Source organism: Vipera berus (assembly GCF_964194415.1).
Source record: "Vipera berus genome assembly, chromosome: Z".
Taxonomy (NCBI): Eukaryota; Metazoa; Chordata; class Lepidosauria; order Squamata; family Viperidae; genus Vipera; species Vipera berus.
This window is the reverse complement of record NC_138205.1, coordinates 70,684,343-70,706,114: the sequence shown is the minus strand read 5'-3', so window position 1 is coordinate 70,706,114 and position 21,772 is coordinate 70,684,343. Positions and strand designations below refer to the sequence as shown.

At 35.1% G+C, this 21,772-nt stretch overlaps 1 protein-coding gene across 1 annotated transcript in view; it reads left to right on the top strand.

The window, feature by feature from the left end:
- The window catches only part of SUGCT (succinyl-CoA:glutarate-CoA transferase), a 341,656-nt gene that overhangs the window by 280,167 nt on the left and 39,717 nt on the right, over nt 1-21,772 (top strand). The window contains exon 13 of the mRNA XM_081345169.1: nt 16,080-16,143. Within this exon, the coding sequence (XP_081201295.1) occupies nt 16,080-16,143 (64 nt within the window). The remainder of the gene's footprint in view (nt 1-16,079; nt 16,144-21,772) is intronic.

Here is a 21,772-nt window from a genome sequence, read left to right as displayed (position 1 = left end):
AAATAGTCAATTAAAAGTACCAGATAGTTATAAATGGAAAATGTTATTAGGATAGGATGACTGTGAAATAAAAACTATATTTATCTAACTTTGTAACTAAAAGTTGTAGCCCATCCTTAAAAATTACATTTTGAATGTTCTGATTTCCTTTGACTAAGCAAAAGCCTCTATTGGGAATCTGGGAATTTGCCTTTCTGTCACACTCTTTGGAATCATGTTGCTTCTGAAATCTTTCTGATTCTCATTCTGATAGGGTTCCACAGGATTTTAAAGATCTGGCTTTTCTTCCAAGGTTCAGGGTAGGATGCTTGGAGCTCCTTGCTAAGGTGCTTTACATATTTTGATGTGATTGGCTGGATTTACCATATTGTTTCACATTTATGTTCTTTTATTCCAGTTGTATATTTTTATGTTTTTATGTTGTGTGCCACTCAAGAGTTAATTTAGAGGCAGACGGTGATTAAAATGAATAACTCAGATTGAACAAAGTTCAATACATATCAATTTCACCTACCTGAAACAGTAATAGAAACTTCAGTTGTCCAGCATAAATAGCAATAGCAGTAGCAGTAGCACTTAGACTTATATACTGCTTCACAGTGCTTTACAGTCTTCTCCAAGCAGTTTATAGAGTCAGCCTATTGCCCCCAACAATCTGTTTCCTCATTTTACCGACCTCGGAAGGATGGAAGGCTGAGTCAACCTTGAGCTAGTGAGAATTGAACTGATGAACTGCTGGCAATTGGTAGTCAGCAAAAATACTGCATTGTAACCACTGCACCACCACAGTTCTTAAAACAGCTGCTAACAATAATACTCCAAACCACAGTAAAAATCAAACATTAAGGTAGATCCAAATGTCAATTCTGGTCATAATTATTCTGAATACTATATTTTAGGTACTAAAATCATCACCCACAGTGCACTTCTTCATTCTCCCATATGAGATATGCCATCATCTAACAATTATACTTCAGATACTGAACAATTTGGCCGCTAGCAATGTATCCAATGTAAAATATTTCAGCTTCCTATGATTCTCTGTTATTTATCGCAAGGTAGCCATCTTTGAGAGAGTGGATTATTTTGAAATAGGTTTAATGCTGTTTCTCACAGGTTGTATACATATTTCCTATTACATTATGCATGTTAACTAGCTCAGTAAGTTAAAAATATGCTATACAAACATACAAACATATGATTTAGGATATTGTATTAGTTTGTAAAATATTACACTTATACAAACTAATAAAATAATATTGTTAATAAATATACCACAAGGCATATAGATCAAGACCATAACATACTGAGGATCACTTAGCTTAATGCATTTCAATGACTTTTACAGTTTTTAAAACTGGTTTATTTCATAGGTGAATCCTAAATTAGCTTTGTGAAGGATAGTGATTCCTATACCCTTCTGGTTGATCAATTTTACAAATCAAGCATAGGGATGCTATCAAGTGTGAAGGACAATGAAATGGTCTTCCTATTATTCCATTTTGCATTATCCTGTAAAACAAGAATCCTACTGTTTATTATTATTAATGATGATGGCAAGTTGGCAAACTAAAAACTAATGTTAAGATCCTGTTCCACTATCTCAAAATCTTAATGTATTGAAAACCTCTACCATGCCTGATCATTTCTTATAACAGGAATTTCCCCAAATGTGTTATAATTTCTTTCAAATATGGTGCAGCCTGTTCAAATAAACTTGGGTACAGAAGAAATCCATGGAATGAATCCAACCCATATTTATCTTACTGTGTCAGGATTCTGAGCAGAATTTTGTTCTCCCTCATTTACATCTAAACACTAAATGCAAAAAATGGTTTTCAGAAATGTGCCCACAAGAGACTAATATATGAAACTTAATATATCGTGGAAAAGGGAAGTATTTACTGATATTTCATTTTCCCCACTCCAACATATACAGTATTCTCATGCATCAAACTAAATATTTCCACTGGTTGCTGAAAGCTATTAAATATATTTAAATTGCATGTTCTCTTATTCCTGACACTTAACCAGAAATCTATATACATTCTTTTCTTTCTTTTTCCATAAATCTTTGAGTGTAATTTTATATGAGTGGCTGGAATTTTGTCTTTTCAATCAAGTTCATGAACATAAATTCTGACTATATAGGGATAAAAAAGAAACAAAATATCAACTACATTTTACATCAAATTATTTACACTCTTGCCAGATTAGGTCCATTTTGCCTTACTCTAATGTCTTTAAAAATTGCTTTATGAGAACAGTATCTTTCCAGAGTTATATTAGATGTGTCAATGAAGCTTTGTTTCTTAAAAACTAGTTAAAAATCCAGGAAATGTATCACATGTTAAGAGAAGAAATTCTACCTTGTGCAAACACTTGGCAGAAATATATATAAAGGGATATTATTTATATAGTAGAACTGAGTTTAAAAATTAAAATAAAAGTTGGCAATATTGTGGATAGGAAAAAAAAGAATTATCAAGCTTCCTCCCCTCATCCAGCAACAATTTTGCAATGAGTGTTCTTAAATTTGTCTATCTCTGCTATACTTTTCAGGTCTTCCTCATGATATGAATCCTTGCTGACATTTGCTGGCTTTATTTCATGTTGAATTCATTTATAAAGAGAAAATAATCAGGAGAAAAAATGCTGAATTCACTTACATTATGATAAGCCAAGTGCAACAATTTTTAACTGTACCAGGGCACAGCGATTTTGGTCCTAATCTCACTGAAATTAGTGATATAACATTCTTTTGCAGCAAGTGTTAAGTATCTAGTATGGTGATTGACATTGGACAGAGATAGTTCCAACAAAATTGTTTTTTGAAATAGTGTGCAATGTTCACATTTGCAACTATTATAACTAGCAAGTTCTTCATGAATTAGTCTGCATGCTCTCATGAATTAGGTCTGTGACCAAAATTGTGGATTTTGAGCATTTTTCTAAACTAAGCATTTGTAAATTGGTATGTTGTTGTTGTTGTTAGCTGCAAAGTCATGTCCGACCCATTGCCACCCCATCTTCTGGAGTCCATTTAAGCTCACGCCTACAGCTTCAGTGACTCCATCCAGCCACCGCATTCTCTGTCGTCCCCTTCTATTCCCATCAACCTTTCCCAGCATTAGACTCTCCTCCAGTGAGTCCTTCCTTCTCATTAGGTGGCCAAAGTATTTGAGCTTCAACTTCACGATCTGGTCTTCTAAAGAGCAGTCGGGGTTGATCTACTCTAGGACTGACCGGTTTGATCGCCTTGCAGTCCAAGGGACTTGCAGGATTCTTCTCCAGCACCATAGTTCAAAGGCCTCAATTCTTTGGCACTCAGCCTTTCTTATTGTCCAACTTTCACTGCCATACATTGTAGCTGGGAAGACCATAGCCTTGACTATACGCACTTTTGTTGACAGGGTGATGTCTGTGCTTTTTAGTGTGCTGTCTAGATTTGCCATTGCTTTCCTCCCCACAAGCAAGTGTCTTTTAATTTCTTGGCTACAGTCCCCATCTGCGGTGATCTTGGAGCCCAGGAAAATAAAATCTGTCACTACTTCCATTTCTTCCCAATCTATTTGCCAGGAATTGAGAGGGCCAGATGCCATGATCTTGGTTTTCTTAATGTTAAGTTTCAAGCCAACTTTTGCACTCTCCTTCTTCACCCGCAACAAGAGGCTCTTTACTTCTTCACTTTCTGCCATTAGAGTGGTATCATCTGCATTTCTTAGGTTGTTGATATTTCTCCCAGCAATCTTAATTCCAACTTTTGATTCATCTAGCCCTGCCTTTCTCATGATGTGCTCTGCATATAAGTTTAATAGGCAGGGTGACAGTATACAGCAGGCATGTCAAACTGCCGGCCCACAGGCCGGATGCATCACAACAAAACCCCGCCCTCCTCATTGCCGGCAATGGGGAACAAGTCATGATATGTCGCACAACGTCACATGACATCGCTACTTTGACATGCCTGGTATACAGCCTTGCCAGACTCCTTTCCCAATTTTGAACCAATCGGTGGTTCCGTGTCCAGTTGTCACTGTTGCTTCTTGACCTGCATATAGGTTTCTCAAGAGACAAATAAGATGGTCTGGTACTCTCATCTCTTTAAGAACTTGCCACTGTTTGTTGTGATCCACACAATCAAAGGCTTTAGCATAGTCAATGAAAGAGAAGTAGATGTTTTTCTGGAACTCCCTAGGTTTCTCCATGATCCAGCGTATGTTGGCAATTTGGTCTCTAGTTCCTCTGCCTCTTCGAAATCCTGCCTGTATTTCTGGTAGTTTTCGATCCACATACTGCTGGAATCTAGCTTGGATTTTAAGCATAACTTTACTAGCATGTGAAATGAGTGCAATGGTGCGATAGTTTGAACATTCTTTGGCACTGCCTTTCTTTGGAATTGGAATGTAAACTGATCTTTTCCAATCCTGTGGCCACTGTTGAGTTTTCTAAATAATAATAATAACCACAATTTGCTACATTGCTGCTTAAGTGAATAATGAAGTATGAGACCCTAACTTTAATGTTGCAGCATAAATTCATTGTTATGTTACTGAACTCTATTTAATTGTTCTGAATCTCTGCTTAGTTGTTTCAAAATGGCAATGGTGGAAGAGATAGGCTGAAATATGGTGATTATGTGGAGAAATAAACACAGATAATGAAATAATTCATTTCAAGGTTTATTTTATAATTTATTAAAATGTGCTTATTTAAGGTTATTGTCAGGACTCACCTCAATCCACATCTTAGGAAATAAGAACTCTTGGATGCAAGTTTAGTCCAAAAGGAAAATGTTTACTAGGATGGAATCGATTGTGGCAATACAAGACGGAATCTAACAAAGTTACATTTCAATCCTATATAAAGCATTCCCATTTCAGCCCCTCCCCTCATCCATTTGGTCAGGCTCTCATCATTTGCTTAGGTGTCAGGCCCTTCCATGGGAAAGGGAACTCTCCTTGGTTTTATGGTTATTGCTTTCCTTTTCAGTTGTAAATGAAGATGCAATCCAGATCTGTCTCTCCCCCTCCCTCCCCCAGTTCAAATGTTCCCTGTTGTTTGAAGATCGCCTTAAGTGACCATCCTTTCTCCCCCCCCTCGGAGAGATGGCAGAATCCCCAGAATAAGCCCAATGTTCTACCTATACATTTATGAAATGTGATATAAATGGATTCTGACAGTTATTGTGGTAGAAACATTCCCATGTTTCTCTATTTTACAATACAGTAAAATGCAAAAACCTTTTAGTGAAGTTCCAATATAAATGTAAATCAAATGAAAACATTTTCACTACCCCAGAACATGCCATGTTTTCCTTACAAAAAGGCAAGAGGTTATCCAGAACATTATTAAAAGGGAAAGGGGAGGGGGACAAATAAAGTCTAGCAGAGGTTAAAAAAATCAGCATTCAACTAGCCAGTCAACTTTTAAAGATAAAAACAAAACCTTCGAAAAGTGAAGTTAAAAACCATGGCATGCTTAAGAAAAAAAAAGCTGCCAAGAAAGAAGGATGGGCGTGACTTTCTGACTGCTCCCAAAGGAAACTGGAATCTTCAAGCCTAATAAAGTAAAAATTTTCTCTTTTTTTCGTAGTAAAACATTTATCTGCAACCATAGCCTTGAGCAATATCTATATATTAAAGTACAGCAATCATATCAATTCAATACATCCTCTCTAATATTAACTGTACTATTTATTAGGATGTGTTTTCGTATCTTTCTTGCTGCCTTAGCAAACAGTGCACACTTTTTCACTACATGTTTGTCTTCATCAGGCATTTTTTTCTTCTAGACTAGATTGATTCAATCAGATTAATAAGAGTGTAATAAATCTAGTTCTGTGTTTTCTATAGAGTTTGCAATATAATAAGTAACAGATCAGATTTTCCACCTGTAAGATATTACAGATGCATAAACATAATGCAGTTGGTAAGCCTTTATATCTTTCATCCAAATAAATTATTGGCATTGTTTTAAAGTAAACTTTTTTAAAAGCTAATTCCAGGCAATGGGATATAAGCGAGTATAAATAATATGTCCTTTAAAGAATGATTACCACTTAGCTAACTTAGGCTTACATATCTACTCTCTATCTTGTCTGAAATCCTTAAAAAATAAGTAGTCCCTCAATAATGTATGATTATTTATGTTATTCAGAAATTCCTGATCTAGAAAATGCTGTGAGAGTAATCTGTTTCCATTTGGTTTTTCATGAAGGCATTGTTTTGCTGAATAAATATCAGGTGCAAGGGCTAGTTTCCTATTATATGACTATTGCTTTTTTACCATTATGTTTATTGATATAAATTTCACTTTAATTTTAACATTGCCATTGGTACACATGGGGGTAAAGCTAAGATAGACCTTAATAATTTATTCCGGATCACTTCTAGATCGTCTAGTTTACTGAAATCCCAACTTTGGCCCCCATGTGTCAACTGTGATATTATTTTCCCCTGAAAGATCTTATATGTTAGCTGTACTAACTGTTCTCCTTTTGAGTAGAAGAAAGAGCAAATGGCTTTCATTGATCTCATGGTCTCTGTTCTTGTGGATGCTGTATGTGTTTTCATAATATTTTGGCAAATGAATACTTCCTTTTGTTCAAGTTAGTGTGCCATACAATTGTAGACTTGGCTATAGATAAAAAAGGCCCAGATTCCCTCTCATTTTTAAATTAATTTAATTTCAGCTAAATCATCTCTTGGTTTAACCTACCTTCTAGATTGCTTGTGAGAAAAATATGAGTGCAAAAAGAATCATTTTATACCACAAGAGCACTTTGGAAGAAAGTTAATTTAAAAAGTCAGTACACAAATTTAAAAAAATGTTTGCATAACAAAGTAATTGGGATGACGCATATAAGTGGAAATAATAATAATAATAATAATAATAATAATAATAATAATAATAATAATAATAATAATAATAATAATAATCCCATATTACTCAGAACTCCCTACATATTCAGATCTTACCTTAATAGTTCCTAAGTCCTTGGCTAGGACTTGAACTTGAATAGCCCCAGACTGTGCATCGAAGATTAATAACAACAACAACAACATCAGTAACAAAATAAAACAAAAGCTGAATTGAGTTCACTCCTGAGAAGCACTAAGGAGTGCAACAGCAACAATTGCTGTTAAGGCAGGAAAAATAGTTGAAGATGATAGATTCAAACTTGATAATGAAGACTTGATAAAAGCAGTAACACCAGAAGAAGGGTACAATTTCTTAGGAGTTTTGGAAGCTTCTCACCTGTTGCACAACCAAGTCAAGCAAAATACATAAAGCGAGTCCGGAAAATCTTGAGATCAAAGCTAAATGGAGGAAATATCATAGAGGCAATTAACACCTGGGCAGTGCCTATAATACAATACTCAGCTGGAATAATTGATTACACTCAGCTAGCACTTGATAACTTGGATCAAAAGACTAGAAAACTAATGACAAAGCACCATGCTCTTCATCCAAAAAGTGATTGATCGATTGTGCTTGCCTAGATCTCAGTGTGGCATAGGACTCTTACAGTGAAACAAACTGTGGAAGAGGGAAAACACAGCTTGAATAACTACATAAAAAGCAAAAGAGCCTCCGCTGAAGGAGGTGAACAAGGAAAACCTCTTGAAAACAATGAGATTGAAACCAAAGTATCAAAAAGAAACAATTGAGCATCAAGTTTCTGACTGGAAAAAGAAGCCTATGCGCACTGAATACTCAAGGACATTGAAGGAAAAGTAGATACAAAGCTGACATGGAGATGGTTGAGATCTGGGGTGCTGAAGAAAGAAACGGAAGGCTTCATTTTGGCTGCCCAAGAACAAGCCCTGCAGGCCAATTCCATGAAAACAAAATTTAGCATGTCAATAACAAATATACTCACTGTATAACAAATATCAGTTATACAGTGAGAAAGATGAAACAGTGGATAACCTTATTAGTGGCTGAAGCAAAATCTCACAGACTGATTATCTACAACATCATAATCAAGTAGCCAAGATCATACTTGAAAGCATTGCCAGAAGTTTGGGTTTGAATGCAGCAAAAATCATTGGGAATACCAAATTGACAAGAGTTCTTGAAAATGAACAGGTCAAGATCTTATGGGATTTTTGAATCCAAACAGACAGACATCTGGCTCACAACATGCCTGATATCACTATTGTGGAAAAGAAAAAAAGTCTGCTACATTGATATTCAATACCAGGTGATTCATGAATGGAAGAGAAACAACTAGAAAAAAGAACGAAATACCGTGATCTGCAAATTGATGTTGAACAATTGTGGAGGAAGAAATCAATGGTTGTACCAATAGTAATAGGAGCCCTTGGAGCAATACCTAAAGAGTTTCCTAGATACATGGAGCTTTTGAAATTATCAGATTTGAATATTCTGACTTTACAAAAAAACCCACCTTACTTGGAACTGCTATATACTTAGACATTACCTTAACAGCTCTTACGTCCTTGGTTAGGGGTTGAAATATTAAGTTTTTACCAGTCCCAAACTGTGAATCAAATTGAAGATTAAATCAATGACAACAACAATAGCTCTGTTCTTGAAATGTAAACAGGTGTAGTTTCTTGGCTTTTGAATAGTAGTTAAAGCTCCAGATTGGGAAACAGGAGAGTCAGCTTAAGTTCTGCCTTAATCATGAAAGTTTGCTGGGTGGACTTTGGGCCAATCACTTTCTTTCAGCCCAACCCACCTTCTCAGGCTTGTTGCTATGGGGAAATAGGAGGAGAAGATAGATTGGATATGTTCACTGCCTTGAATTATTTGTGAAAATAAAAAAATAATAAAAGAATAAAAAATAAGACATCATTGCCCTCCTGTTTGTGCCCATGTTTCAGTGATATGGAAATTTACTCATTATTAATTAATTAATAATGAGTAAATTTCCATATCACTGAAACATGGGCACAAACAGGAGGGCAATGATGTCTTATTTTTTATTTAAACAAATTTATATAGCTGTTCATCTATATATTATGTTATTGCCCAAATGACATTCATTCACATTATAAAATGACTGACACAAATGACATAATTCAACATAAGGATATTTACAGTATCATTGTTTCTGTTGCAAGACTCTTGTAGTGGAAATGAAGAGTTAATGTGTTTTTTTAAAAACGAACATGCTTTGTTGCACTATTATTTTCAGACATGCTTTTTATCTTTGCTCATTTTGGAATATTGCTGGTCCACTATAGTAATAGACCACATAAAAATGATATTCCAAAACTTCTATGAAAAAATACTAAATGAAACTAACTTCATTGGGAAATTATTTCTTTGGAGATTAATTGATACAGATTGAATTATGACTGTAAATGAAAAAGTCTTGCCAACTCATCTAGAAACATGGAAATAGTGCATAACAATAATTAAAGTACTCAAATGTAGCAGCAGATAAGGTGCTATTTCACATTATTTCTTTTCATACTTAATTCAATCAGAGCTGGAGCTGCAAGGGACCTTGGAGATCTTCTAGTCCAAACCCCTGTTCAAGCAGGAGACCCTTTAACATTTCAGTGGTTGTCCAGTCTTTTCTTAAAAACTTCCAATGATGAAGCACCCACAACCTCTGAAGACAAGCTGTTCCACTGGCTGATTGTCCTTGCTGTTAGGAAGTTTTTCCTTAATTCCAGGCTGCTTCTTTCCTTGATTAGTTTCCATCCATTGTTTCTTGTTTCTATACCAAATTCCTGCAAGTTTTCTTCATATGTTTTTGTCTCCAAGCCTTAATCATCTTAGTTGCTCTTCTTTGCACTTTTTCCAAAGTCTCAATATCTTTTTTGTAATGTGATGACCAAAACTGGACAGTTTTCCAGGTGTGGTCTTATTAAGGATTTATTACTTCATGTGATTTTGATTCTGTGCCTCTGTTTATACAACCAAGGATTGTGTTAGCTTTTTTGGCTGCTGCCACACATTGCTGGCTCATGTTTAAGTGATCGTTCATTAGGACTCCAAGGTCCCTCTCACAGTTACGTTTTTTGAGCCAGGTTTTGCCTAATCTGTACCTTTGGTTTTTCCTGCCTAAGTGTAAAACCTTGTGTTTCTCCATATTAAATTTCATGTTATTGGCTAGGGCCCATTGTTCAAGTCAATCAAGATCTTTTTGGACCCTGAGCCTGTCTTCTGGGGTGTTGGCTACTCCTGCCAGCTTAGGGTCATCTGCAAATTTGATGAATTCCCCTTTTATTCTCTCATCTAAGTCACTTATGAAGATATTGAAGAGTACTGGGATGGAACCTTGTGGTACCCACTGCTTACTCCCTCCATGTAGATGTATGGCCATTGAGTTTGTCAGCCAGTTACAAATCCATCTGGTGGTAATGTTGTCTATTCTACATTTTTCTACTTTACTGAGAAGTAGATTGTGGTTTACTTTGTTAAATGCCTTGCTGAATGTCCATAGCATTTCGCTGGTCTACTACTTTAGTCACTGTGTTAAAGAATGAAATAAGATTGGTTTGGCATGATCTATTTTTAACAAACTTGTGCTGGCTACTAGTTGTTACTTTGTTTCTAGATGTTCACAGATCTGTTTTCTGATTATTATTTTCCCAAGTATTGATGTTAGGCTGATTGAGTCTATAGTTTTCTGAGTCTGTTTTTTCTTCTTCCTTTTTTGAAGATGGGAGTCACATCAGCTTTTTTCCAATCCACTGGTAGTTACCTGGTGCTCTAGGATTTTTGAAAAATATGGTACAATGGTCCTGAGATAACATCTGTCAGCTTTTTCAGAATTCTGGGATATAATCAATCAGGTTTCAGTGATTTATATTAATCACATTCAGACAGTCTCTTACCATTTTCTTGCTTATTTTAATTTTTATTTCTAGTCTGTCTTTCACAGTTACATTTTTGATAGGTTGTTTGCATTTGACATACCAATCTCTGCTGCGGAATTATCAGTGCTTGTTTGCCCCCACCGAACCGGTAAAGAAATTATTTTTAAACAGTGATTTGGTAAATCCTAGAACTCTCCCCCCTTGGCCACCAGTCTCAGAAAAGGAGATACAGTCCATCATTAAAAGCTTAAAGAGCAATAAAGCCCCAGGGGAGGATTTTTTACCAGCAGAATTATTTAAGAAATTTCCCAACTTGTGGGTCCCTGTATTAGCAGGTCTTTTTACACACATAAATAACACCTGCCATATACCAGATGGGTGGAAGATGGCAGTAGTTGTATAGAACCCAGACTCCTGGCTTTGATTAAAGCCCTTTACACAAGTACCTGTTTGAGGGTGCGGTATGGGGTTAATGGGGCCCTGACTAACAGGATTCACACAAATAAAGGGATATGGCAAGGATGTATCCTGGCCCCATTATTATTTAATTTATACATCAATGACTTGCTAGGGTTAATGAAGGATACCATGGTACACATGCCGATGATCCTAAATACTTACTGTAACAGCTTGCTTTATGCTGATGATATGATTTTATTATCATACTCACAAGTAGGATTACGGAGGCTATTAAGAAGATTCAGCTCTTATTGCCAGGATAACTCCCTAATTATTAGCAAATCTAAATAAAAAATAATGGTATTTGGAAGAAACCATCAGAGACATAAGTGGCAATTAGATGGTGAACCAATTGAGCAGGTTAATACCTTTGTATATTTGGGCGTAACGTTTTCCAAAAATTAGATGATGGGCCTGCCATCATCAACGGAGTACATTTAGAGCAAAAGCCCATTTGAATTTACTGCTCAAACCAAAGAACCATAGTTACCCAGGGTCCCTAGCCCCATTAATCAAGGTTTATAAGGCTAAGGTTACCACAATGCTCTTGTATGGAGCAGAAATTTGGGGTCTTTACTCAACCACAGTTTTAGAACAAAGACAGTCCCAGCATCTGAGATGTATTTTGGGTGTAGATCCAAGAACATCTGCTGCAGCAGTTAGAGCTGAATTTGGAATTCATACAATTCAGGCATTATCTAAAATTAGAGCTTATAACTACTGGTGCAAAGTTAATGAAATGGAGACTGATAGACTCCCCAAATTATGCCTACTAGAGCAAATAAAACTACAATCACAAATCTCCTGGATCACCAAACTAACAAATTTTGTAAGAAGCTGTGGCCTTCCTGTCTCTTGTGTAGCAGGAGAACAATCCAAAAAAAGAGTTGCCCAAAGAATTAAGGATACAGAAGCACAAAGTGATATAGCTATCCTTAGTAAGGTGGTAACTTGAAATGGCTGAGTAAATACAAATCTACTTTTCAAGTGGACAGTTATTTGAAGTTACAACTCCCAAAACATCTTAGGGAGATATTTACGAGAGCGAGATTCAAACAGCTTGACACAATGGTCAGATATGGGAGATTTCATGCTATACCGTACAATGAGCGTCTCTGCATTTGTGGAGCGGCAGAGGTAGAGGACCTGGCTCACATCCTATTTGACTGTTGTCTGTATAAGAGAGTGAGAGACAGGTATCTTGGTCTATATACCAAACGAATGACCCATTGGTATCCCCACATCAAAATAACTTATCTTATGCCCGGTCAGAACTTGAAAATAACATTTAACGTAGCACAGTATTTAAACAAAATGATCCGGTTAAGATCTGCATATGTGGGACTGATTGGGGTAGATTGCAAGGGCGACTCCGAAATATAATGTTATCATATTTTATCTATATCTTAAATTTGTATTTTATTACTATTTCATCTTAAATTGTATTTTATCTTAATTCCATTTTAAATTGTATTTTATCAAATTCCATTTTGGATTGCTTTTATCAAGTTTTGGTGACGGTTTGTTGCTGGAACTTTGCACTTTGATATGGCCCAAGGGCTAATCAATAAAGTTGTTGTTAGTACAGTCTTACACAGATAGGTTGTGCTATAGTTTCTTTTTCCATGAGAATAAATAGGACAAATACCGCCCAATAGCTTGACAGAAAAATCAGGCATCTAGTGACATGAATTTATTTTTAAATAGTTTAAAATCCTAGGAGGAAAAAAAATGATTTCATGGTTGTAATGTTTAAAATAATTATTGGTGTTTATATATTATTGAAACTATTGATTATTCTAATACCATACATTTTAGGCAAATGAAAGTAAGATATGCAATAATAAAAAAGAACATTGTATTTTTATATCAGTTAAACAAATTATACAGATGCCAAAGTTTTAGTTTAATAAAGTTGACTAAAAATGCTATAAGATAACAAAACAATATTGCTATAAAAATATTAATGAAATATTAATGAAATGTTTCAGAATAAAGTGAGAAAATTTCCAGCAATAAAAATTTCAGAATAAAGTGAGAAAATAGTCCATCAGAGAACAAAAGTATGGGGAACTGACTGCACATTAATTTTTAGTTCAGAAATTGATTTGATGAAAAGCACAATTTCATTTCATTTACTGGTAATAGTAACTAATGAAAACATTATTCATCTAACAGTTTCTAGAATATGTGTACATTTGAACATCTGCCTGACAGCTGTTTCATATTTTAGTATGAAACTAGAGAGTGTGGGATTGTTGTTTCTAGATGAGCTTCAACTGGGTGGTCAACATGTCCAGCCACCCACTATCTACCGCAGAACACAGAAAGGCCTGAACTATAACACAGATGATGCTAATCAACTAGAATTCTTTGCAGCCTTAAAATGAGCATTTAAAACTAAGACCTTCCCACAGAGACTGAAGAAAGCATCAAACAATCATACCGCAAATCAGAAGAAGACAAGACTAAAACCAACTCAAAGCAGAGGACAGAGTAGCCCTTAAAAACCCAAAGAAGGACCAAATTATCACCATCCTATCAGCAGACAAAGCTCCAACACTGTTGTCATGAACAATATATACAAAAAGTGAAAGAATTATTAGAAGACAAAGAACTTTCATTCCAGTGAACATCAACCTAATACAGAAACTTGATAAATCTTAGTTACATCACCAAAAATGGTGAAATCACCAAAGAAGACTAGTGGCAGATGAAAAGTAGTGGATCTATCCTTCCATACTTCTATGGATGCCCCAAAATACACAAGCCAGACATATACTTCTCCATTCAATTGTATCATTACCAGAGGCCTCAACCTATAACATCACTAAAAATTGACAAAAAGGTTTGCCACTCAGGGCAGCAAATTGCCCACTGCAGTATATCCAAGGAATAAAACGTGTGAAAATAGAAGATGAAATCATGGTCTTATTTGATGTCATATTCATAGAGCTAGAATTAATCAAAGAATCCATGACAGTACTGCTACACAGTACATTTGACCTAACCAAGTACACCACGATTGAAATACCCAGAATCATGGATCTTATTAATCTTTGCCCAACCACCTTTTTTTTACAATTTGATGGGGAAATATATTAACAAATCAAAGGAATACCCATGGGATTACTGCTTTCAGAACTAATAGAAGAAACCGTAATGTAACACCTATAGTATTCTTATGCATGAAACCCAAAGTATGGTTCTGGCACATACATGACCTTTGTCATAATGAAAAAGGACCAACTAGAGAACACACATAAAATCATCAACATCTTCAAAAGAATAAAATTCACTATGGAAAAAGAAAACAAGAACTACCATTCCTGGATATCCTTACCCCAGCAAAGACACATGCCTATCCTAAAACTACCCACACCAACCAAATGTTCTACTACCAAAGTAACAACCCAACCTCCTACAAGAGAGGAGAACACCATTTAGATGAGCACAAACTCTTCAGCAACCCTGAACATCAGAAAAAGGAAACAGATCATCTTTACAACATCTGACTTTTCCAAAAGTGTCTGACCACTCAATCTACTACAGCACAACCAATACTAGCTGTGAAAAACCTAAAAGGAAACAAAAAGACCAAAACATCTCACAGCAATCAACACCCAGATGAGCAGAGATTAACATCAAAATTAATACCAGATCAACAATCAAGAATGAAACAATATCTCAAGCAAGGAACTACCAATACAGACAAATGAGCTAAATGTTACACAACAGTCTAATTAGGGAACCACCAGGACCTAATGCTAATGCTAATGCTGTCTGGTCAAGCCACTAATATATAAAATGAGATCAAACCCCACTCCCTTCTTGCACTAATAATGTTACCTAATTTGGTAACGAAACATCTGCCAGAAAGCAAGTTTAAAAAGCACCAAGGAGTCCACAATTCAATCCTGTCGAGAATATTTACAAATACTCTCATCTACTGACACAGTTCTTGACATGAAAAAAGGAGTGCATATTCAGGGTTCGTTGTATTGTTATATCATTTTGTAGGGATAGGTAGTGATCCAGATCTAAAGGATTTAGAACACATGAGCCTAATGAGTTCATGGATGTAAATCTTTAAAGAAATGGAAGCACATGCAAAGTATATATTCAAGCAAACTTAGAATTGCCTGTTCCCCTTCAAATCTGGATCATTGTGCAGTCTGAATACATCTTGGTATTGAAGAGACTCATCTTTTGCTTTTATATATACAAAATGTACATCTGCCTATGTATATCTGGAACATATGCTAGTTAGTTGAATTACTTATAAAATCATTTAAAATGTGGACATAATCCAAAAAAGAAAGTATTTCTGCATTGCACAAAAAAATAGCCAAAATTGTTATTATATTAAAACTCAGTTCCAGCCCTGTTTGGCATTCAGTACAAAAATGCAAATCAGCTGTTCAAAGATGCCATGAACTGAGAAAACAGAGATGCATGTGGCTGTTGAATTTTAATTATGTTAAATATGTCAGTTTGGAGAAAATTTATGATCTTCCCTGTTAGTTACCCACTTTCTTTAAACTATACACCTACTAAGTCAGTTTTATGTTATCAGTAAAAATTATTGAAATAATTGAGAAATTTCCTTCCAGAATCCTCTATGGGTAGTCCTCAACTTATGACCATTTGTTCAGTGGTTGTTATGACGATGCTGAACAAAGGAATTTATGACCCTTGTACAAAGTTCTAAGTGTTGCAGTGCCATATATGTAATAATGGTCTTCTATATTATTGACTTTAAAATGTTTTTAAAATCACCCTCATTATACTGTTTTTATTTTTATTATGTTTTAGGTTCTGCACAATAAACTTATGATGGAGATGGAGCATCCAACAGTAGGGAAGATTACTGTTCCAGGTTGGCACATTTGCTTAAGATTGATATTACTCATCAAAGTAAATCAGTTTTTAGAAATACTTCATACATGGGCTTCAATGAGATTCTGTGGCTGCGTTTATACAATATATTAAACCATGAATCAATAAAGTAATTGATGATACATGAAGTGATAGCTAGATACATCAAGATTAAGTTAGCATAGTTTTGCATAGTGAGTGAGTGAAGCTGCTAGGTCTTTAACATATACGATTAAGCATGTTGCATAAGCCCAGTTTATGTATATAATTTCCAAAGCTAAAGATCTACCAAGCATTCAGGTTTCAGAAACACCTGCAGATACAATGCAGACAATACTGGTTGGCACTTAAAACTGGATTAATCCCATATTCCTCAAAAAATCAGTTGCCCATCCTCAACATAGTTCACTTTGAAAGCAGTTAATTAATCATGCCAATGCATTTGTGCTGGCTAACATAGGGAAATCCCATGGTAGTCCATAAACCAGCCCTGAAGGAAAAAAGAGAACCACTGCAACATTGTATCTCCCAATCCCAATCCCTTGATCTAACCAGAAGAATACCATGATAGATTAGAACAAATGCCCTTGCCGCCCCTCCAATTCCAATCCCACCATAGACCATCCAGAAACATGACTGATATTATGAGGCCTCCCAATATCATACATCTGAGAAATTTCACTCGTGGTGGCGTGTTGCATTCTGGTGCAGAGGCAATATTCCCATCTGCTTCCTATATAGCCCAATCTCACAAATAACTTCTCAGTACCTCTGCAAGCTGGAAAGATATTCTGAATGACAGGAGCCATCCATCTGGGATGACAGTTGGTGCTACATGTGAAACCTAGGTGGACACATCTCCAAAAGGAGTACATACCCATCAGGGCTCATTTAAATTTTGCTTATAATAGTAATCAAAATGGGTTAAGGTCAGTCATCATTTGCCTTACTCAAATATTACCTTAAAAAGAATGTAAATTAAGAAATGCAGACAGTAGAGGTTAGATTGTTGCTACTATTCAGGGCCTGGCTGCTTCTGAATGAGAAATACTCCAGGTAGAGGGGGCCTTCTGTATGTTTTGGTTATCCTGAAGGTAATGTGGACACATTTGATAGTTGGAAGGAGGAAAATGCTTTACATAAAGCCTCAGAAGGAAAATATTTAAAGTAATTTATATGATTTCTATAGCATTTTTTTCATGTGAGTGTGTGACATTCTCTATTTCCTGTCTCTGATTTCTGGGAACATGATGGAAGAGGCTTTCAAATCCTACCTCTTGGCTTATGGAAAGCTCCAATGAATAAAGAAAAAGTACTCTTAACTTGAAAAAACAATCATAAGCATAGGTTTGATGAAAGGTTCATTTTTGTTTTTTTACAAATGTTTCTGTTAAACCATCTATGAATGGCAGTCCTCAAATCACGTATTCTACAGTAGTTCCTTTGAAGTTAATTGCTTACCCTGGAGTCAGTTGAACTAATCGGTGAGGTGGGGGGAAGCTATATATATTTGGACATCTGTGTTTGTTTTAGGTTTACCTTGAGCCTTACATAAATTGTGGCCGTATGTGTTTGTATGAAACGTTAAAATATGGCTGAATCAGAAGGACAATATTTTCCCCTTCCATAGGAAGAAGAAAAATCTCTTGAAAATAGTAGTTTTGTTTATATATTGTAACTGTGTGAGATGATTTAGAGAGATACAGAAAATTAATTTGTAATGCAGAGCAGAAGTGAGGAAACAGTGAACTCTTACAGTGTCTTACCTTCTCCTAGCTTTAGTTTGATAATCAAGTTACAATACTAGCTTAAGCACATTAAGAGGAAGAAAGCAGGAAGGAAAAAGAAAGAAAAAAAGTAGCACTGGCTTAACTACTGCTAAGAGGAATAGGTTCCTCCCAGGAAGATATATTGACAGTCAGAAGTTCTGTTTTAAATCTTTTAAGGGAGGTGATGTACTCTTCTTCTTTAAATAGAATCTGATTAATCAGAAATATGCTTGTAATTTTCTAATATCCAAGCTAGATGGATGCAACCTGTTATAAATGGCTGCATTTGAAGACAGTGATATAGCTTTAGTTACTTCAGAAGAAATCTCCACTGATTCCTATGGACCTGTAACACACACACAAAAAGCCCTGCTGGATCAGCCAATGGAACAATGCATTCTGCATCTCATGGTGCCAACTAGATGGTCTTTTGCCACTCGGGTTAGAGCGGACCAACTTAATTTTGAAACAGCCCTTTCAAATAGCCCTTTTTGTAGAGATCTAATTGGATTATGTAACTTGTCCCCACGATGTATTTATTAACAACCGGTTTCCAAATTTTATTTTATTTTTTTATAGTAATATTATTAGAAATTACAGTTAAAAAGAATGTAATACAATCAAAAAGAAATAAAAAATAGAAAGTGAAGAAAAAAATAGAAAGATAGAAAAGAATGTAGTAAAGAAAAGAAGTATATAAATAAATAACTTCACCCTTTACACAACAAGTATAAACAATTTTAGTAACTTACCACTTTCTGTTGAAACACAACAAATAATCTCTTTTTCCCATATCCCTTCTCTTTAGGCTATAAACAAAGCCTAAAGCCTTGTTCAGACCTGATTAACAAAAGTCTATTAAGGGTTACCAGAGATAACAACATATCTTAAAAAATGTATCTATTTTGACCTTGATCAAATAAACCAAGTTCATATTCTTTCCTTTTATTTGTAACATTTATCTTTAATCCGATTAAATGATATCCTAGAACTTGAGTTCTCTTCATTTTTTTTCTTTGTCCCTTCTCATAAAATTTTTCAAAGCTTTAACATGGCTCTTTTGTAAATCCAATATAAAAAAAGTTGTCCGGATAATGCTGTTGGTTTGTTATTTCTATATCTTTTAAAATTATAAACACATCAGACAGTTGTATATCTTTGCCCAATGTAGCACCTTTTTCCATATCATTCTTATCCATTTTTTTATTTATTTTTATTTTATTTTTTATTACATTTATATCCCGCCCTTCTCCGAAGACTCAGGGCGGCTTACAAGCTTAGCAGTAGCCTTCATTCTATGTATATGCCTGCTTGTTAGGGCTTTCACACACACACCCCCAAGCGGCATTATTACAAAGTCAGCTTATTGCCCCCAACAATCTGGGTCCTCATTTTACCTACCTCAGAAGGATGGAAGGCTGAGTCAACCTTGAGCCTGGTGGGATGCGAACCTGCACTAATTGCAGGCAGCTGGTGTTTTCAGATTGGTCTCATTCATTTTAATGTTGTAAGCTACCCAGCATCACCTTGGTAAGATGGGTAGCAAACAAATTTAATAAATAATAAAATAAATAATAATACCCTAAAAATTATTTGTTCCATTCTGTATTAGTAAGTCAAATTTAAGTGGTATTCTCCTTTAATTGTAATTTTTAATTCCTTCTAGTTTTCAACCTTCCAAGTATCCAATCATGTTTTTTTCTAAATGTATTAAAAACAAATGGGCTTTCCATACCAAGATTTCTTATAATTAATTCTAAAATTGTATTGCATTTAGTCCATTTGTAATTTCCCAAAATCAAAGTTCTAATCACCCATTTTCTGTTTATTCCTAAAGAATTTTTAAGTCCTTAAACCTGTTTTTTAAAACTTTTTTCACTAAGTATTGAAGGAAACAAATCTCATGTTGTAAAACTTGTTATTCTTAAAAATTCCATTAAAATAAATAAAAAAATAAACAGCAAGCGGGTAATTTAAGTGTTGATTTTGGAAAGTTTAACACTGGATATTTTGGAGGAAATTTGAACAAAGTTTTTTAAATGTTTGCTATTATAGACAGATTGTGCTTGGAAGCTTATAAAGAAAGGGAGCAAATTTTACTGGAGAAAACAGTCAAATTTGAAAATGGATATAAAAATGAGAAGTATGGTGTGGAAAGAGCTCTTACACTGGATAAGCAAATGAAAACTTGACATTTTATCAAATCAAAACATTGAACTAAATGTTAGTCTTATATTGGATTTTAAAAAAAGATCTGTTTAAATTTTGTACAATTTATATGACATAAATTTTGTACAATTTATATGAAATAAAAATGAGAAGTAATCATGTCCAAGGACTTTATTTTAGGTAATTAAGGATCCAGACTGTTAAAAGTAAAGGCAATGGATATAATACTGGTTTATTGAACAAGGCTAAAATAGATATATTATTATTTCTGGTAACTCTTAATGGACTTTTGCTGATCAGGACTGAATGACAAAACTTTAAAGATTTGTGTATAGGTAAGATATGACAAGGGACGCGGTGGCTCAGTGGGTTAGGATGCTGAGTTTCTCGATCAGATGGTCGGCAGTTTGGCGGGTCAAATCTCGAGTGCCGTGTAACAGAGTGAGCGCCTGTTACTCGTCCTAGCTTCTGCCAACCTAGCAGTTTGAAAGCACATAAAAAATGCAAGTAGAAAAATAGAGACCACTATGGTGGGAAGGTAACAGCGTTCCGTGCGCCTTTGGCGTCTAGTCATGCCAGCCACATGACCACGGAGATGTCCTTGGACAAGCTCTGGCTCTTTGGCTTTGAAACGAAGATGAGCACCGGCCCCTAGAGTTGGAAACGACTAGCACTCATGTGCGGGGGAACCTTTACCTTTACCTAAGATATGACAAATAGAAAGGAAAGATAATTTTTCTATCATTTTTTCTCTTATTTTTTTTAGTTAGTATTAGTTTTCATGCTTTTAGTTAAAACACTAAAATAAGTTTAAAAGAAATATAGAAGAGCCATGATTTTAGCATTCCCACATAGCAATACTGGAGGGGAAATATAGGAAAATTGGTAAACAACAATGTCCCTCAGAGGCAGATATAATAGAAATTACAGCCCATGTTTTGTTATTCTGCCAGTTTTACAGAGAGTCTTGATTTCTCATTTCCTTTCTATATTCCTTAGTATTCTGACTTATTTTGCTTCCATTACTTATTAGACCACAAGACAATTCAGTTTCCTTAAATGTTGCTTGGTTTTGTTGCTCTGTATAAACCCAGCTGTAATTGACAATGGTTATCTCATGTTTTACTGTGGTGTCTTTTTTCTTTTGTTCTATGGCTGTAATAAATTTTCCATTCTCCCCTTCCCCCTTCTCTATAGCAGAAGATATTTAAGGCATTCTGGCTATAATTTAGGGAAGTGGATATATAGCTATCAGGACAAGTAGGTCTTGACATCTAATCCTGTTTGAATTTTCCCAGTTCCCTTTTAAAATCAATCTAAATTGGTGGCTGTCATCAGATCTGATGAGAACAATATGTGTAAGGAAGTATTTTTTTTTACTGATTCTGAATGTTTCTACAATGGAGAATCCCAGATTTTAACATTGTAGGAATGGGAGAAAATTGAACAGACCGTGGAATTTTACATTCTTTTCATATCTTTTCTTACTCATCCTCACTTTAAGCAAAAAAGCCCAAACTTTATAGTTCGTATTTGCATAGGAACACCTCAAATCCTATCATTTCATTTCTCCTTTTGTCTCTTTTCAATTTTTTGATGTGTGGTCATCAGAAATGTACACAGTATTCCAAGAATTATATATAAAATGAATATGTTTGGCAGTTTTATTTTTAATTCCAGATATTCCAAGGA